Genomic DNA, 19949 nt, shown 5'->3' on the forward strand with positions numbered 1-19949 from the left:
TCCCACAAACAGACTTCTATACACTCCCTCTCCTCTCTCTCTCTCTCTCTCTCTCTCTCTCTCTCTCTCTCTCTCTCTCTGAGTCTCTGATCCCCTCCCTGTGTTCTGTCTCTTTCTCAGGGATCAAACCCAAAACACGAAAGAAGAGCACCTACCACTGAGCCACATCCCAATGACTCCATTAATATTTATTTATTTGTGTCATTACTTATTTGGAGACATAGCTTCACAATGTAGTCCTGCCTGTCTGGCCTGGAACTCACTATGTAGACCGTGGTGGCACTCAAACCATGGAGACCTGTCCGCCCCTGCCTCCTTCTTACAGGGATCAAAGGTGCATAACATCATGCTCAGCCTCCATTAATTTTTGAGAACCAAGGCACAACCCTGCCAAACAAGAAGTGTGAAGATGACTGCACCCTTCCATGGTGGGAAACCTAAGATGCATAAGGCTCCTTTAGTGCAGTGCTTGGAGGGGTTTCCTATGCTAAGTGGCAGGGGTGGTCCCCGGAGAGACTGGCAGGAGCAACATGAAGCAAATCTGTAATAGTCACACTGGCTGTTACTGTGAGTGAGAATTCAGGAGAACGTGGCTGTCAGTGGGAAAGAGTGAATCACACTGCTAGAAAGTCATTTCCATTGATAAACTATGACTGCTTTCTACAAAGGGAAACGAACGCTCTCAACCTCGGCAGCTTAGTGAGAAGTTTTATACCGGCTGGAGGTCAGGCTAATGGAGAGGTGGATGGGGCTCTCTTGGGTGTGGGCAGAACACTGCCGGGGTGGGTGTGGCCAAGGGAGTGGGTGTGGCCGAGGGAGTGGGTGTGGCCAAGGGTCGAGGTTGAGCTGCTCACCTATCCTGCTGCAGATTGTGACCAGGAGCTCCCCCACGGTCTTAGAGTCGTCGACCATCACAGTCTTCACAGAGCCATCCAACATTCGGATTTTCTGAGGCCTCTGTTTCTTCTTGTACTCCAAAATGTCCTAGACACACGCCACGCACACACCACAGACTGAGTTGAAGAACACAGCAGCATGGGACACTTTTCTTTGGAAATCAAGTCCCCAGAAGATGCCTGTACATCTCCCTTTGTCCAATATTTTATTTTTGAAAGCCTTCCTAAGTATTCATGGGGGTGCTGCTGAGCCTAGCACATGGAATTCTGAGAGCTAAGTAATGACTTTCATGGGGACTACAGAAATCTCTCGTAATAAAATTGTCCTCCAAGAGGGAATACTTGTAGCTCGCAATGACTAAAAACCACTTTCTCTAAAGTGAAGATGGCTACACGCTCCAGCGGCTGGGAAAGAGCAGCACTACCGAGGCTGAGGATAATGCTTCACACGATGGAAATAGAATCTGGAGTCATGTTTTATCATCAGAGGGGGGAAAAACTTTCACTACCCATACACACAAAATGAACGTTTATTTTTAAAATGTTACTTTTAGAATCCTTGCTGTATATATTTACTATATATGAAGGCTACATAATGAAAGACATAAATAATATCTCCAGAAGGCTTCATAGTAGGCATCGAAGCAGAAATAGTTTGTCAAGACTGCAGTAAAATAGGGCAATGGTGAGATAAAACAAGGAATGAGGTAGGGGGTTACTTCAAAACAGGAGACCTTTTTTTTTTTTCATTATAATTCTTATAAATTACAGATGAGGAGGAGAAGTACCGCAAATTAGCTGAACATTCCACTCTTGCTTTGTGGGCTCCTGGCCATCCCGGCAAGCCCATACCATCAGGCACACAAAACCCCAGGATCATGCGAGTCAAGGGAGACAAATGCTCCTCACATTTTTACTCATTGCTTAAACCACGGAGGTAACTTCCGTGGCTGTCACTGGGAGTCAGCGAACCTGCATCTGCAGTTGAAGTTTCTTTTTTCAGAAACAAGCCCTGGGCAGTCTTAGGGCATCTCTGCACCAGCCCAGGAACACCTCGTATCTACACCAGGAAGATAGTGTAGCTTGCTTCCCGCCTGCCAGGCCCAACTTCGGCATGGAGACGCTGCTCAGCACACTAACCACAAACCGTTTCAATCCCTCTGTGGAATTTCATGCATTTCAGATGGCCAGACTCTGCTCACCACCTGGCCAGCCACACAGGCTCACCACGTGGAGACTGTTAATAAGAAGCTCGTGGGTTAGAACGCTGTCACAGACTCGGTGTCCACAGCTGGTTTCCCGGCAGCTAAGCGATGAGAAAACAGAACCAGTGGACCAGCAAGATGGCTCAGTGGAGGTGCCGGGCACCGAGGCTGTTCAGTTCTTAGGACCCACATGATGAAAGGAGAGAAACCAACACTTAAAAGTTGTTCTCTGCCGTCTTCAATGCACGCCATGAAATAAAAAAATAAAAATCCACACACACGAACACACAATAAAGAAGTGTTCTTTAGAAAACTTTTAAAGATGGGGCTCGGGAGATGGCTGAGTGGCTAAGAGCACGGTTCGTCCAGGAGACCCAGGTTTGATTCTCAGCACCTGCATGGCGGCTTACAGCAGTCTGGGACTCCAGTTTCCGAATGCCGTCTTCTGGCCTCCGTGGGTACCACACAAGGAAGTATAACACAGACACACGTGCAAATCAAATCACCTGCTCACACAAAATCACATAAATGAAGGGGAAAACAAAACCTAAAAAGAAGACAGAGCCAACGGCATACCCCGTTCCGCAGCATGTAGTAGTCCAGTGTGCGTCCTGCTTCTAGCCAAATCCCTTTCCTGGGGTCTTCATCAGAGAGAAACAGCCCATAGTCAGAAGCTGGAAAACAGAGAAAAGAGGGGGCCAAGTGGGGACAAAGCCATCGCTGACCCAAGTGCACTGACTTACCAAGGAGGTCGATACTGTCCACCACCAGAGAGACCCATTCCTTACCAACAGCACAGCATCACTCCCTCGCACTGACGCCGTCTGGGAAGAGCCTCCCGGCCGAATCCAGGACCACAGCCCGGTTCATGCGGATGGACCAGTGGGCTGGAGCTACACCTACAGCTTAGAGAGTCTTCAAAAAGCAGAGCAGCCTGCGGTTCTAACTGAAGTTAGCTCTGTTTTCTAGTCTTTGCTGACATGGACTCATTTACCTAGGTACCCACAGGGCATGATAAGACAGTCCTTAAAAAATGGGGGCAGTAAGGACCTAAGTCCAGGGCCACTGAGGCTAACCAGGGAAGACGGGCCACGGCAATAGAGCGCACCATAAAAGACTCATTGGAGAGTGGCGACGAATGCTCTGCAATCTTAGCCTTAGGGAAACTGCGACAGGAAGACTGAGCTAGCCTGGGCTATGTGATGAGGACCTTAAAACTGAGTTTTAAAAAAGCAGCAACAAGTTATTTAGGACTTCCTTCTGAAGTGAAGCTTATGCTGCCAAGTACCACAGAATAAGAAAAATAGTTGAAAAATTGAACTTAGTATTTCCCCATGAAGACCTCACACTCTAGTGCGGGAAGTCAGAGAGGCCTGGGGCAGGAAAGGGGCAGGACCACCGCCCGCCTAGACTTCTCTCTTCCTAGTGTGTGGAGGGTGGGGAGTGGAGCACATGCAGCTCTGTGTAGGCCAGATGTCAGCCTCCTGTGTCGTTCCTCCGCCTTGCCCATGAAGTCAGGGTCTCTCACCGGCCTGCTGTTTGCCGGCAGCTAGGCTGGCTGACAGAGGCTCCCGGGATCCTGTTTCTTCTTCCCTGCTGAGGGTATTTCAAGCGTATGCAGCTTTTGGGGATCAAACTCAGACCCTAAAACTTATGCCGCAAGGACTTTTTATGCAGCAAGCACTTGACTGTCTGAGCCACCGCCTCAAGCCATCTTTTCTTTACTGTAACTGGAATTCTTGGATCCCTTCAGAGTGGCGGGGCTCCCACAACACCTGAGTTGTTAGAGGCCTTCGCCAGAACGCATATCCATTCAACCCAAAGAGTCCGAAAACAATAAAAAGGAACTGGAGAGCATCAGGAGACGGAACAAGCAAACTCAGTGTCAGATATGGACTATTAGGCAATTTTTATTTCTGGCTAATTTAGTAAAACTCAGCAATCATAAACAATGCCTTTTTCTGGACTCTGTTGGTACCAGCACACACACATAGACATAATTAAAAATAAAATCATATAAGAAATTAAGGTTAAAGATTCATGGAGCTCCTTCAAAGGGCTTGTGCTATTGGAGTTTCACACAGGGCTGAGGCTGCATGGAGTCATTATGCATCAGGTAAGGATGCTATTCTTTATTTGACCAGTATAGTGACAAATCAAAAGGTAGTTTGTAAACTGCAGGATGGTCATCTGAAGAGGGTCAAGACAAGAGGCATGTCCTTATGGGTCAATGTGGCCATTGACAAGGAAAGCCCTGGTCTTATCAGGGGGTGACGTAAGAAGGCATTTCACTTAAACTCCAGATCCCCGCCCCCAGCCCCCCAGATAGGGTCTCACAGTGTAGTACAGAAACAAGACGGCCTGGAACTGGATATGCAGATTAGGCTGACCTTGAACTCAGAGCTATCAGCCTGACTCTGCCTCCAGAGTGCTGGGATTATAGAAGTGAGCCTCCAGGCCTGGCTTGAAACAGAGATGTAAACGTGTCTAGGTGGTGCCCCTTTAGCTACAGAATTAAGGGGTATCCACACACCCTTTCAAAAGCCAATGAAAAACCATGACCCACCTTGCCCGGTTTGTGCCTCGGGCACTCTCTCCCGAATGACGCGGCAGGCATCATAAACGGCTGTAGATGGCTCAAACTGCATGGTCTTCACCACATTGCAGTGACGGACACAGATCTTTAAGGACAGGGCCACCATTTTCATTGATGACTTGATGCGTTGCACTCAGAGCATCTAGAACACACAAGGAAACAAAGCCTTGATGCATACAATCATTATTTGGCTGCAGGGAAAGAAAAAAAAATGTTGTTAACCCGGCTGCCCCACTATAAAATCACTCACATCGCTGTCAGAACCAGTAGGAGTGTTGTATGTGTGTGATACTGTGCTAACATTCCTAATTTGAGAAATGTCAACATATACCCCTCCACACACAGCAGCAACGACTGTCAAGAATTAGCCCCAGACTACATGGAGGCGCTACAGCCTGCCCAGCGGCTGGACTGCCAACAGGACTGAGGAGTTGGAAACGCCTGACACTTCCCACCGCCTTGCCAAGGTTTTCAAAGCCAGCCAGGAAGCTACTTCCAGCTGGTTTTTTTGCAGGCATATTTGAGGAACTCTGACCACTTTTGGTCAATAGTTTTTAAGCTCTAAAGAGAAATGGGTAGTTTTGCTGGGTTGCGGATGGCTTTATGTATCTGTCTGTCCCCTGGGGAATGGGGACAGTTGCAGAGTTTCCCAAACCCCTGAGATATCCCAGCATGGCTCAAGGCTGGAAGTCGGTGGAGAAGGCCATGAGGTGCAATGCCATCCTGGACGCCTGTCACGGGATGCAACAGAAAGGGATGGCTAATCTTTTCTAGTCCCTGGGGAAAGAGTTCTAAGTGTCCTTGGAGCAGCAGAACAGGGGTGGAGAAAGAGGCATCAAAGTGAACATGTGAGAACCCAGTGGCCAGAGGAAGACGGTCAGTTCACAGGTCAGGTGAGGACTCGGAGGAGTCCCACCGCTTGGAGCTCCCTGTCAACTCAGGTAACAGAGCTCAGTGGCGTGTGGGCTAAAACTAAAGTGGATAGCAGCATCAGGGGTGAGGTGCAGGAGAGGGCTGGCTCAAAGCGTAGCAACACATCTCCCATGCAGGCTTGCTGGGAAGCGGACAGAGCCACAGGTAGAAGTTCCCATCCCATGTGGATAAGCTGCTATCCACCGTGCACCACCTGTCCTATCAGGAAGCCACGCACACATGGGTCTGCCTGCTGATGATCCTAAGTGCCCTGTTTCACCATAGGCCATCTCAGTTCTGGGCTCTGCCCACATAGCCGCCTCTCAGTCTGTTGTTGGGGAGAGGGTGAGTAGACAAGGCATTTGGGTTGGGAGCCTGCTGTCCGGGTCCACTTCCAGGCCAGGAGTACCTCAGACTTCCGTGCCAACCACTTTCTGCTTCTGCCCTTCAGGCAGCAGGGAGAAACCGGTACCCGCAGCTAGCTTTCCCCACCAGCCTTTCATGTTTCCCCCTCCAAGCATCCAAGGAGGAAGGGCATGGAATGCAGGCAGCTCTTCTAGTGCAAGGCAGAAGCTCAAAAGAATGAGAAAGGACTGGAGAGATAGCTTAGAGGTTGAGAGCCCTGGCTGCTCTTCCAGAGGTCCTGAGTTCAATTCCCAGCAACCATGTGGTGACTCATAACCATCTGTAATGAAATCTGATCCCTTCTTCTGGTATCCATGAAAACAGAGCACTCATATATATAATAAAATAAATAAATCTTTAAAAAAAAAAGAATGAGAAACAGCAGAGGCCATGTTCTGAGCTATTCAGTCACCCCAAACAACTACTGTAAAGAGAATCATTGTCTTTACTCAGGATCACATCATAAAAGAGATCTCTCTGAAAGGCACTGTGCATAGGCCCCCGACTAAAGAGAGTTCAGTGTGTTTCTTACTCCTGGCTCCTTAATTTACACGTGATTCAGTGTTCCCAAATAAACAAGACTAATAGTTTACTATACAGGAATCTGTACGGGTGTGCACACGGTATATACACATGTGTGTGTATGTGTTCATATGTGCTTATGTGTGTGAAAGCCAAGGACAACCTTGGGCTTCTTCCTGAACCCAGAGCCCATCAGTTCAGTTAGACTGGCTAGCCGGTGAGCCCCAGGGATCATCCTGTCTCCCCACCTGCCTGCCACCATGATTACAGGTGTGCGCCTCCCATCTGGCTTTTTACATGGGTGCTAGAAATCTGAAGTCAAATCTACATGCTTTCATGCAAGCACTTTACCAACTGAGCCACCTCCCCAGCCGCCTCATGGGAATATTTTTAAAATACAATGTATTTACATGAAGAAACGTGTTCTAAACAGTCCCTTCCACGTAGGGTCTAGGTTTTTATGACCATGCATGATGACCACTCACGTACATAGCCAATGTCCGGATCTGAAACCAAAGTGCACAATGACTTACTCATCCTGACAAGGCCTGTGGCAGTGAGCTAGCTCTCATGTCACTCTTAAATGAGCAAGATTCTTGCAAAAAATAAACGTTTGTTGGCAGTAAGTGCTGTGCTTTACCCTACGGCAAGGAGAGGGGATTGCAGCATTATCAGTTCAGAGATGTTAACTGAAGGCGAGGATGTGAGCAGTCGCGCCGGATCTCCTGGGCAAACGGTGCACCTCGAACAACCTTGGTACCTATGCATGCTCCTTCCCTACCTGGCTGTTTTCTGGGCAACCGACTCCTCTCCTGTATCCTAACCCCATTTTAATGGCGCACACTCGGCATGTGGAATGGCTGGTTGGGCTTCATTTTCAGAATTAGCTGCAAGAAAGCCCACAGCCAAATTCACACAGGACTTTCTGCAGCTCCTATTTAGGGTGTTTCCTTTTGCTCCAGTCTAAATGTCCGCTCTCATATTGATCTTAAATATTTTGCATGTACATTAAAAGACAGGATATACTGTAAATTCAAAACATTTACTTCATTTTCCTTTTACTAATTTCTTCTCACTCTGATGACACTTTGCTCTCATTATATGTATAAAGGTCACTTGAGCCAGCACAAAAATACCTTCTACACTATCCATTATAGAAGACGAGCCACGGGAAACAGCAATGAAATGTAGATATTAAAAAAATTACCCCCCCCACCTGCCCCAGTTCCAGAGAGCTGAATACAGCCGAGGATCCTCCTGGTCCAGCTAGGGATGAGCAAGCCCAGGCCTAGCCAGGGAGTCCAAGATAAACACCACTGGTCAGGATGAGCGGCTGGTCCTTGGATTTATGCCTGACAAGTTAGAACCAAGAAGTTTTCCACTCCACCTTGCCGTGTTAACTGTACCACCCAGAGTGCTTAAGTTCCTGTGCCTCAGTCTCCTCGGAAAAACAGAACAGAAAGGAAAAAAAAAAAAGATCTATCAGTGAGGCTGCCATAGAATCCAATGAGTTAAACATGTCAAAGGCACACAGAACGTGCTGAGTAATTATTAAAATTAGCCTAGGGTGCCATAGAAACACCGGAAGCATCCTACTGCGCTCGGCTAGCACAGAGGCTGCAAAGCTCATCTTACTGTTCATGCTTGACTCCAGAAGAGAGGAGCAAAAGCAGATAAGATTCCTGTCCAGGGCCAGTGCCCTCTGGCAAGCCCCAGACTCCCGCACAGATCCAGCATTCAACAATCTTTCCTAGATATCCCAGGATCTCAAGAGGAGAAGTAAAGCTGGCCACTTGTGGAGAAGCTAAGTCTTGGCACCTAAGTCTTAAGAGATACCCAGATTCCCCAAATCCAAGAGCCCAAGAGGCAAACACAGCACCCTCTATAGGTCAGGGCTGACATCACGACTGGCTCCAGCTCCATAGCACTCAGCAGTGGGGTCTGCCCAGGAATGCCCTATAGGAAGCAGTAAGGGAGCTCTGCACATATCCCTGTAAACAGGCATGACAGGAGAGCCAGACAACCACTACTTGGTGGGATTTTGCCTCTCCAACACAGCGGGGACTGGATGCTATGCTCATGCTTTCTTGACTGTGACCCATGGGATGGCCCTGCATCCCACTATGGATGGTGACACCCATCCCCTTTCTTCATGTCTGCTCCTTGCCCTGGAGGTAACCCTGACAGCTGCATGCATCTTATAACCAAACACGAACAACGCAGAGACGAGCCTTTACGGGGTCAGCCTGCGTTTGTACTTACAGATTTGGTTCTGGTGAGCACTTGAGCTCTCTGTGAGCAGAGCAAAGGGCCGTCTCACTTGCACCTCTACAAGGGAAGAGCAGTGGCTTCTCTATGGAGTAAGAACCCACGTACCCCGGGGCTATGCCATCTGGAGGATCAGTTGCACAGGGCTTACCCTAAACACTGAGAGTCCAATACACTAAGCAGAGCAGGCCCATCAGAAAGGTAAGTCAAGCCGACCCTCCCCGGGGAGCCTACTGTCTTTTATCCCGGGGCCGGGGTGGTGTGGTGAGAGTAAGCAGCCAGGTGTCCCAGTTCCGTCGTCTACAGGAGCCACATCTTCTGTGAGTTACTCAGGTCCTCCTCAGTCTGTCTCCTTCCCTCTCATCTCTCCCCGCCGCTGAGGACCCAGGAGGCCGGGCTTTAGTAGAGAGGCTCCCTTTGTCCCACACAGGACAGTTCCGTTTTATCACATGCTCAGGCAAAGAAGCAAGGTACCAGTTCTTCTGAGCACCCAGCATTCATTTAGGAAATCAAGCCTACCAAGCCACAGTGGGAGGTCAGACAGGGAACAGTTACATAAGGCCATCCCTGGATTTTTTTTTTCTCCCAGAGAGGCCAGGACCACTATTCAACTTTGAGCCTTTCAATTAGAAGGACAACTGTCTAACTAGGGGTGAAGTGAGCAAGAAGCCAGGTGGGTCAGTACAAACCCTAGGCACAGGGCAGCCCTAGTAATCCATGCGGCTCCCACTGTGATTCCTGCCCATCCTCAGTCCAGCAGTAAGCATCCATACCATGGCTCAGGGAACACATCTGCCAGCAGGGCACCGTCGCCTCTCTTGGCTTCTGAGAACAGTGGCTGAGTCCGGATAATGAGCTGTGAACCTCAAGGCCCCAGTGCTCGGAAGATACTGAGGATCCCGGAAATGAATGTGTGCTCCACGGAAAGCCAAAGGCAGACTTCCCGTGCCTTATTTGGGTGTCCCCTGAGTTTCATCGGGGCTGGTTACAGAAGCATGGGCACTTTACCAGTGGTGACACTACTGAAAAATGCCACACCTTCCCCCCTGTCCCCCCCTTCCTTCCCCCCCCCCAGCCCCCGAGCAACCATCAGTGCCTGTGGATCCTCAGAGAGAGGCAGGGCCCATGGACCCTTCTCTTCATGACAGAATGGGCAGGCCCAATTTTGTGCAGGTGGGCACACCTGCCGTGAGTTCAAGAGTGCAAAGGTCACGACATGCCTGGAAGACAGACTTCCACAGTACCCCCGCCCCCTTCCTCTGGCTCTCGTATTTATTCGCCCCACCTTCTGTGAAGCTCCTCGAGCCACGGATGAGGTCCCACTTCAGGCTGAACACCCAACAGTCCCTCCTGTCAAAACTCTGAACAGCTGTTTCTGCAATTACGACTGACTACTGCAAGAAGACACTTCTCTGACCAAAGCTAACAGCAACACTGACGTATGGATATAAACATACACATCTACAGAAGGCTATCGGAGGTAGGCATCATGTCCCCAGGGTACAACAGCAGTAGGCTGCTTACCTGGCCCCATCACTTCCCCAGCCATGAGCTTCTATCAGTGTTCACACCTCTGCGCAGTTGTGTTGGAGGTTGGTCTGATGCTAACTATTTTGATGCTAATTACTGGTTCACAAGATCTAGTTGCTGCCCTGACCCTTGTCTCCCTGATTGGCTGAATAAAAGGCCTACACCTGGGCGAGCCAGATGAAAGGGGTAGAGTCAAGGTTCCAGGGCTTTGAGCAGAGAGGATCTTGGGAAGGAGAGGCAGATGGGGCGGAGGAGGAAGGAGGAGAACGGCCATGAGATAGGAAAGAGCCCTGTGGGCCCAGAGGGGGAGCTCTGAAGTCCCACATGAAAGAAATGGCCCAACTGAACAACCTTAGCAAGTATGTTGGGATTATGGATGAGAGATAAATCAAGTAGAAATTATTAGAAGCAGCTGGCACGGGATGGAGGCTGGGAGATAAATGAAGAGAGCTTAGGAGGTAAGAGCTGCCTTGCTCCAGGTGGAAAAATAGGCTATTCTAAAATATACTAGGTTTCTGTGTCTTTATTGATTGTAAAAGTGGGTTAGAAAATACCACGGTAGTACTTATAAGCCTACTAATAAACATTTATTAGGCCATACCATTAAACTAACAACACAGTCAACTCAAATCAGACCAAGAAGTATCTATCCACAATAATTCAAAGGCTTAAAGATGAGCAGGTTGCCAACATCCACCAGACCAAACCACGCCCTCTCACCTAAAACCCGTTTCAAGGGCCACAGAGCCTCAACCTCACAGTTCACAACATGAACTTAAGAAAATTAGACAGAACCAAGGTCGAATAAGTCCAACTTCATTAGCGAGTCCTCGAGGGAGGACAAGGAGCTCCCCTGCCCCTGGCAACACCCACCACGGAGAAGGGCTCAGGGCTGACTTAGTGCAGGCAAGCTGGCTGTTCTCGCTCCAGTAAGAGAGCTAAACGCTCCCTCGAGTGTGGAATACAGACGGAGTGACAGGGAAAGATGCTGCTATTGTTTTACCACTTCCAGATGAAGAAACTGTCACCTGGAAGTCAAGAGACTTGTCCACGGTCACAGTGCAGTAAAGTCACCACACGCGCAGAGAGGGCTATCCATGTCGTATGTGGCCCTCCAAAGGAATTCTCCAATATTCCTCCCAACACTCGGCCCTGGGCTACCTTACCACAGACACTAACAGGCTCATCCCTGGGGGACCCTTTGACCCGAATGGCTTCATAGCCCTCTGAAGTAGGTATTGTTGTTGGGTGCCTTTGACAAGCTAGAAAGTGACAGAGATTCCCCCTCCCAACCTCCCCTTCTAGAACACACTCAGAGGCTCTGGGAAGATAAGTGAAGTCCTAGGCCAGCCGTGTGAGGAATGTACTGTCATTTTCCATCAGACCACTCTGTGGGCTTCCCGGAACCTCGCCACTCGGCTTTGATGTTCAGGGCAGCAGAATAAACCATCCAATTCCTCCTCAGTCCTCCTGGAGTCTCCCTTCCGGGTTCACCTGCTCTTCTTTCCCCCATCAAAGGCTAAAGAAAGAACCTGGCTCTAAACTGAACCCTGATTTTGAATTCTTTTACGCCTTAACTTGTTCAGATTGTGGACAACAGGCTGTTTCCAAAAGCAAGTATGATGATAAATAAATAAATAAATAAATAAATAAATAAAAGGTCCCGTTCAAGAAAAACCAGAAGGAAAATCATCATGAAGGTCCAAACCAGAAGAACCATGAATTAGTCTGCATGCATCCTCCCATCACTTGGTGCTCTTGGACCCCTTGTGACACCTCAGGACAGCAGATTTCCATGCTGTAGGTGAGGCAGACAGCTTTGTCTTTGCAGCACACACCCCTGCAGTGACTACAGACCACACACTAGCCTTTACTGGAAAACACGGGGCTCCGTTCCAAGAGATCTGGGGGAAGGGTCAGCATCTTCTAGATTCATCACGGGGGAATATAGTAAAGGACTGTACACATGCACGCACGCCTACACGCACACATGGTCTTCCTTATGCATGTATTTAATCTGATGCCACACTGGTTGGTCCACGCTGAAGGATACGTGCTACAGCAGCCCGATGTCAAGTGTCAGGCGATGGTGCGCACTGACATGATCACACTGAAGGAACCTCCCACTTCCCAGCTCTGGTCGCGTTCAATGAAAGGCTGCAAACCACACATCACTCACAAAGGCAATAGGGCGTGGCCTTTTCAAGAAGGAATTCTGAGGAATAAAGGAAAGAAAAGTAAAGACATATTCTTGTCATTTATCTATGTTAATCTATTAACCGCATATCGGAAGAGCATTTCTGTAGGAGCCTCGATATAAAAATCTGGAGTATATGTGAACAGCTGAAACATATCAAGGAATGTGACTGTGGTGGATAGCACTGATTGTCAACCTGACAGGGTCTAGTTCCCCTTACAGCATAGTGGGCATCTTTGTGAGGGAATGGGTTAGCTGAGGTAGGAAGACACACCCTAACGTGGCTGGCAACATCCCATGGTCCAGACTGAATGAAGAAACAGAGACACGCTCTGCTTCCTGGCTGCAGAGCCAATGTGACCCCACCTGATGCTTCACCAGATGCAGCGTCTGCCCATGTTGTAGGCTCACCCTGTGAGCCAAAGCAAGCCTTCCTCCTTAAGTTGCTCTCATCACAGCAATGAGAAAAGTCATACAGTAATTAACAGCTTCACTCCCGTAGCCTCAGGCCTAGTGGCAGAACTGTCATGGGACCCATCCAACGTTCTTGAACTGGATTCAATGTCGCTTCCGGCCTTCCTTCCAGGACCGCCCAATTTTATGCTCAAACATTCGGATGTTGCAGTAAAATTGCGCATAGTTTAAATGTTCCTCATCTCAGACCCAGGAACTGTTATGTTTAACTCGCCATGGGCCACCATGCTAGCCTTTGCACCTGACACGTGCCTGGGAAAACAAAAGAGGTTTCATTTTGGAGGTTTCAGCTCACAGAAGCTGCACCCACTGCTCCATGCTTGCAGCGAGGCAGAACAGGATCAGGGCAGCAGGTGCTTCCCAGTCCTTCAGTGGCTGCTCATTTCACGGAAGCCAGGTGGCAGAGAATAGACGAGGCCATGCCAACAAAGGCAGTTCAAAGACACCTCTAGCAACTCAGACCCTGCCTTGTAGACTGTGGGTCCATCGATGGACTAAACGGTTGGTTAAGTCAAAACCCTCATGTTCTAGCTCCTCTGAAACCCTCACCGTGGACACGCCCAGAAGCATGCTTAATAGTCTCGCAAGTATCTCTCAAACCACTCAGGTTGATAATCAAGATACGTACATCTGTTGTAACCTCCCCATTTCCATAATGCAAGAACACTAATAAATGTGTATTTTTAAAACACTGTAAATGATAGCAGGGAACATACATGACGCCATACACATAGATGAGGCCACACACACACACACACACACAGATGAGGCCACACACACACACACACACACACACACACACACACACACACACATAGATGAGGCCACACACACACATAGATGACGCCACACACACACACACACACACACACACACATAGATGAGGCCCCCCCCACACACATAGATGACACCACACACATACATAGATAAGGCCACCCACACACATAGATGAGGCCACACACACATAGATGAGGCCACACACACATAGATGAGGCCACACACACACATGACATCATACACGTAGATGACACCATACACCTGGCAGTGGCTCTTAAGCCTTTTTATGAGTCAAGCACACATATTGCAACACACAACCATGAAGGGGTTGAGACTTTGTCTAAAGAGGCCAACCAAAACACAGTGGCTTTTAAACTTGTCAAATGTGTGCTCCCTAAATAAGAAGGAACGTGCAAAAACAGTGCTTCTGTTAAGAAAACAGTAAAATGGGAGAGGTATGTATTATTAATGGCTGTTATTAATAATTGAACCTGCACTTGGTGAATTACTGAGTATCACACACTTGCCTAATGACTCAGAAAGTGAGGTCCGATTTATCCTAGGCAAAGCAGGCTGAATAAAGGGGTGTGCTGTATAAATAAAAAGGTAAACACAGAAGGCTTCAACCCAGGTCTGTCTGAATTCAGACATCTCTGTCTGGCCCCACTCCAACTACAGACAGGCAACACTGACATTTTGACACATGTCCTTTGGGTTTATCTGTTTTTATACAGTTGAGAAAATGTATTCTATATGATTCTGTATATGGAACTCTACCTCCATCATAATCATTTCCCACAGTATTGTAAGATCTGTAATATCTCAATATTTTATTAAAATATCACATTTTAAATAGACATATGATATTGCAATGAAATATCCTATAATGTACCAAGCTGTGTTTTTTTATGTACACTGGCTATATCCAAGTTTTCACACTCATAAATAAGGCTGTAGAGCAGGCTTTTCCATTCTAAAATCTCTTCTGCTTTTAATTTCAGATTTTTACAAGCCATCTATCTAAAAGTTCCCATGTTTCCCCCACACCAACATTTCTTCAGAGAAGCCCAGAACAGACTGAGACCACAAGAGAAAAACAAAAGCAAATGTTCAGGGGACATCAGTTTGCATTTTGAGTTATAGGATAGCTAAATGAATATGTATTAGCAACTGGGCAGCCGAGAATCAATCCAGGTTTTATAGTTCAATCTATGCTGCAGAATGAGCCTGCCATCCAAGGCTCAGGCTAAGGGACCAGAACAAGAAGGAGAATCAGCAAAGAAATGAATAGGAGAAAAAACATCTGGCATGGTCCATAAAACAGATTTACACGAGAGGCAGAGAAAAGATAGATGCTTAACATAAATTTTAAAAATATATGGCAAACTGTAGGAATGACAGAAGAACGGACTGACTCAGTTTTTCTTACAAAAAGCTGTGTGGATGTGATTGGCGAGCGTCAATATTCTGATTTCTGTAAACCCAAGTGTCGAGAACTGCCCACCAGACCCCACCTAACTGCATGGAAGGACTGTTGGGGCGCCACTTATCCTGGTCTTAATAAAATGAAGCCAGATCAAAAAAAAAATCTTTCCACTTTTGTCAGTGGATTATGGGTAAGATTTACATTATGAATAACAAAAAACCCAATCATAGTTAAGTCTGTATGTGTTCGTTCCACTTCATCCCAAAGCAAGGGAGGGCTGGAGAGGCTAGAAAGGTGGCTGGGTGGAGAAGAGCGCTGACTGCTCTCACAAAGGACCTGAGTTCAATTCCCAGCACATATGCACAGAGGCTCACAGCCCTCTGTAGATCTGTAGCTGCAGTTTCAGGGGATCTGACGCCCTCTTCTGGCCTGCCTGGGCACCAGGCACACCTGTGGCGCACAGACATCCACAAACATAAACAAATGAAACTCTGAGAGACAAAATAAGAGAGAGCTTTAGTCAGAAGCCCTTTCTTACAACCCGGTAAACGTGAAGAGCCAAGACTGCCGAAGATTCACAGAGCAAACAACTGTTATGGGTTCAGATCTAAACAAGACAACATTGTAGGAGAGGGCACAGGGGAGAACGCCAGCTAGATGCCAGGGTGTACGGCGGAAGAAACAGATCCCATCCTCCAGGCTCCATACAACCAACACAATTATCAAGTGACAACAATTGTCCTTACTTGTCCTGGGCCCACACAAGATCAGGCCCATCTACAGTCAAGGAACAAGGAGGGGCTTGTGGGGCCCCACCCTGCATCTCTACACTACTGGCTGCCGATGAGTTCCGGGAGGGGGAGCTACTGCTGGACTGAGCTCACCAACCTCACATGGACAGCTCCAGGACACACCATGGCCCTGGTTATTCAGAGTAGGTCACAAAACAAAGTGAACAGACATAATTGTGAGGGACTTAGAGTAGGGGGAGAAAGGAGGGCAGGGCTGGAGGGTAGATTAGAGGTCAGTGTGAGTGGGGCATATATGTGAAATTGTTAAAAATAAGAAATGAAGGAAGCAAGGAGGAAGGGAAGAAAAAGCATGTGGGGGAAGTGACAAATCTTCCACGACATAGGTACGGCACAGCCACATGCACATGCACAGCATCCTCTACTGCTACCCCATGTACACAGCATCCTCTACTGCTACCCCACGTACACAGCATCCTCTACTGCTACCCCACGTACACAGCATCCTCTACTGCTACCCCATGTACACAGCATCCTTCCTCTACTGCTACCCCATGTGCACAGTATCCTCTACTGCTACCCCATGTACACAGCATCCTCTACTGCTACCCCACATACACAGCATCCTCTACTGCTACCCCACGTACACAGCATCCTCTACTGCTACCCCACATACACAGCATCCTCTACTGCTACCCCATGTACACAGCATCCTTCCTCTACTGCTACCCCACGTACACAGCATCCTCTACTGCTACCCCACGTGCACAGCATCCTCTACTGCTACCCCACGTACACAGCATCCTCTACTGCTACCCCATGTACACAGCATCCTCTACTGCTACCCCACATACACAGCATCCTCTACTGCTACCCCATGTACACAGCATCCTTCCTCTACTGCTACCCCATGTACACAGCATCCTTCCCCTACGCTACCCCAGCAGGCCAGCCTGTTGTCTGATGCATAGACTCGGTCTTTGCAGCGGCACTTAGGTTAAAATCATTCATTGTGTTATATCCTGAATGTCCTGCGAAGGCCCGCACATCGAAGGACTGGTTCCCAGTGTGTGGGAGCACTGGGGGGCTGGTGGGACCTTTAGAAGGTGGGGCTCAATAAAAGGAATCTGGGTCCCCTGTGGAGTGCTCCTGAAGGAGATCTTAAGAGTCCAACCCCTTCCTGTCCCTCCCTGCTCCCCTGACGGCATAAAGGAGCAGCCTCCTCTGCCGGAGCTCATGGCATAACATGTAAAGCCATATGACGAAGTGACCATGACCAGCACAGCCAAAGTGAACCTCTTCACCTCTGAGGTTACTTGCTTAAGACTTTTTCTGGGAGGAGGTGGGGACGGATCCGGGATTGGCTCCGACTCACGTAACCAAGGATGACCTCGAGGTTCTCATCCTCTCATTTGCGCTGCCCAAGTGAGGGAAACACAGTCACGCACCACTAACCCAGCGCTTAGCGCATGTCAGGCGAGTACTCCACCAACTGAGCTGTATCTCCAAGCCTCCCTCATGTATGTTCTAATCAAAGGAGCAATAAAAAAGACTGACACAGCATGGGCCCTAATCCAAAAGAGCCGGAGTTCTTGTAAGGGGTAGAATTTGGAAATGAGGATGATATAAAGATACAGGGAGACGAAGGGGACAGAGAGGCCAACAACAAGAGTGGCCCGGGCCACACGGTTCCCTCATAGTCCGTGAGAGAAGATGCTCCAACACTGGCCAGCTTCCCCAGCTGTGGTGAAAGAAACTCCTGCCATCGACGCCAATGAGTCCAAGAGAACTTCTCACAGAAGCCTACCACACTGCTCTGCTTAGTTAGGTTACATATTGCCTTTGCTTTAATTAATACAACTTTGTGAACTGGAGGTGTTATGGGTGACTCCTCCAAGCCAAACAAGTGCTATCTTGGGGGAGCGCAGCTGCACCTGCTTGCACAAGGATCATGTCTACTGTCCTTATTGACTGTTTATGTCCCCTTAGGAAGGGTTGGAGAAGGTCACAAGACCCTGACCTGAGTTCCAGCTGCTCCTGCCTGGCTTTCTTGCGTGTGGCCTTAGGGAAGGGCTAGAGTATGTGAGCAGAGAAGACTAGAGGCAGTGGGCTCCATTCAGGGGACTACAGGAAAGTCCCCATCCCTAATGGGTGAAGGCTTTCCAGGTGTGACCTACACCTATACTCCTGTAAGTAACACTTCACCTATGCTCTGTAAGGAAGGCCAATAAACTCATTGGTTCTTCAGCATGAACTTTGGTGGACTTGTGCATCTGTCTGTCTTGGGACCTTAGGACACAGGCACAGATACAGGTGTTCGTGTAGGCAGAGGCACAGATGCAGGTGTTCGTGTAGGCAGAGGCACCGATGCAGGTGTCCGAGTAGGTAGAGGCACAGATGCAGGTGTTCGCATAGGCAGAGGCACAGATACAGGTGTTCGCGTAGGCAGAGGCACAGATACAGGTGTTCGCGTAGGCAGAGGCACAGATGCAGGTGTTCGTGTAGGCAGAGGCACAGATGCAGGTGTTCGCGTAGGCAGAGGCACAGATGCAGGTGTTCGTGTAGGCAGAGGCACAGATGCAGGTGTTTGTGTAGGCAGAGGCACAGATATAAGTGTTTGTGTAGGCAGAGGGACAAATACAGGTGTTTGTGTAGACAGAGGCACAGATGCAGGTGTTCGTGTAGGCAGAGGCACAGATGCAGGTGTTCGAGTAGGTAGAGGCACAGATGCAGGTATTCATGTAGGCAGAGGCACAGATGCAGGTGTTCGTGTAGGCAGAGGCATAGATATAAGTGTTTGTGTAGGCAGAGGGGCAAATACAGGTGTTTGTGTAGACAGAGGCACAGATGCAGGTGTTCGTGTAGGCAGAGGCACAGATGCAGGTGTTCGCGTAGGCAGAGGCACAGATGCAGGTGTTCGCATAGGCAGAGGCACAGATGCAGGTGTTCGCGTAGACAGAGGCACAGATGCAGGTGTTCGTGTAGGCAGAGGCACAGATGCAGGTGTTCGCGTAGGCAGAGGCACAGATGCAGGTGTTCATGTAGGCAGAGGCATAGATATAAGTGTTTGTGTAGGCAGAGGGACAAATACAGGTGTTCGTGTAGGCAGAGGCACAGATGAAGGTGTTTGTGTAGGCAGAGGCACAGATGGAGGTGTTCGTGTAGGCAGAGGCACAGATGCAGGTGTTCGCGTAGGCAGAGGCACAGATGCAGGTGTTCGTGTAGGCAGAGGCACAGATGCAGGTGTTCGTGTAGGCAGAGGCACAGATGCAGGTGTTCGTGTAGGCAGAGGCACAGATGCAGGTGTTCGTGTAGGCAGAGGCACAGATGCAGGTGCTCGCGTAGGCAGAGGGACAGATGCAGGTGTTCGTGTAGGCAGAGGCACAGATGCAGGTGTTCGTGTAGGCAGAGGCACAGATGCAGGTGTTCGTGTAGACAGAGGCACAGATGCAGCTGTTCGTGTAGGCAGAGGCACAGATGCAGGTGTTCGCGTAGGCAGAGGGACAGATGCAGGTGTTCGTGTAGGCAGAGGCACAGATGCAGGTGTTCGAGTAGGCAGAGGCACAGATGCAGGTGTTCGTGTAGGCAGAGGCACAGATGCAGGTGTTCGTGTAGGCAGAGGCACAGATGCAGGTGTTCGTGTAGGCAGAGGCACAGATGCAGGTGTTCGTGTAGGCAGAGGCACAGATGGAGGTGTTCGTGTAGGCAGAGGCACAGATGCAGGTGTTCGAGTAGGCAGAGGCACAGATGCAGGTGTTCGTGTAGGCAGAGGACAGATGCAGGTGTTCGCGTAGGCAGAGGGAACATCTTATTCACAAAGGGAGTAAGAAGGACTCTCAGCTAGAGACATCATCCTCTGTGGTCCTGGATACCACTATTCTTCACCACCCAACAAAACTGCATTGTCCCAATGAGAAGGCCCATCGGCCTAGGGCAGATGAGGCAAGAGAGCATTTTTCTGAAGTGATAAAGCATATTGGGGGGAGATGTTA

At 48.9% G+C, this 19949-nt stretch overlaps 1 protein-coding gene across 1 annotated transcript in view; it reads right to left on the reverse strand.

Moving 5' to 3' along the window:
• TLN2 (talin 2) overlaps positions 1–19949 on the reverse strand; it is a 269148-nt gene that overhangs the window by 177244 nt on the left and 71955 nt on the right. Inside the window, 3 exon segments of the mRNA XM_084781229.1 lie at positions 855–984; positions 2678–2775; positions 4668–4839. Coding sequence (XP_084637355.1) covers positions 855–984; positions 2678–2775; positions 4668–4809 — 370 coding nt within the window. The 5' untranslated portion in view covers positions 4810–4839.

Source organism: Acomys minous, assembly GCF_964271855.1.
Source record: "Acomys minous genome assembly, chromosome: 5".
NCBI classification, from domain to species: Eukaryota; Metazoa; Chordata; class Mammalia; order Rodentia; family Muridae; genus Acomys; species Acomys minous.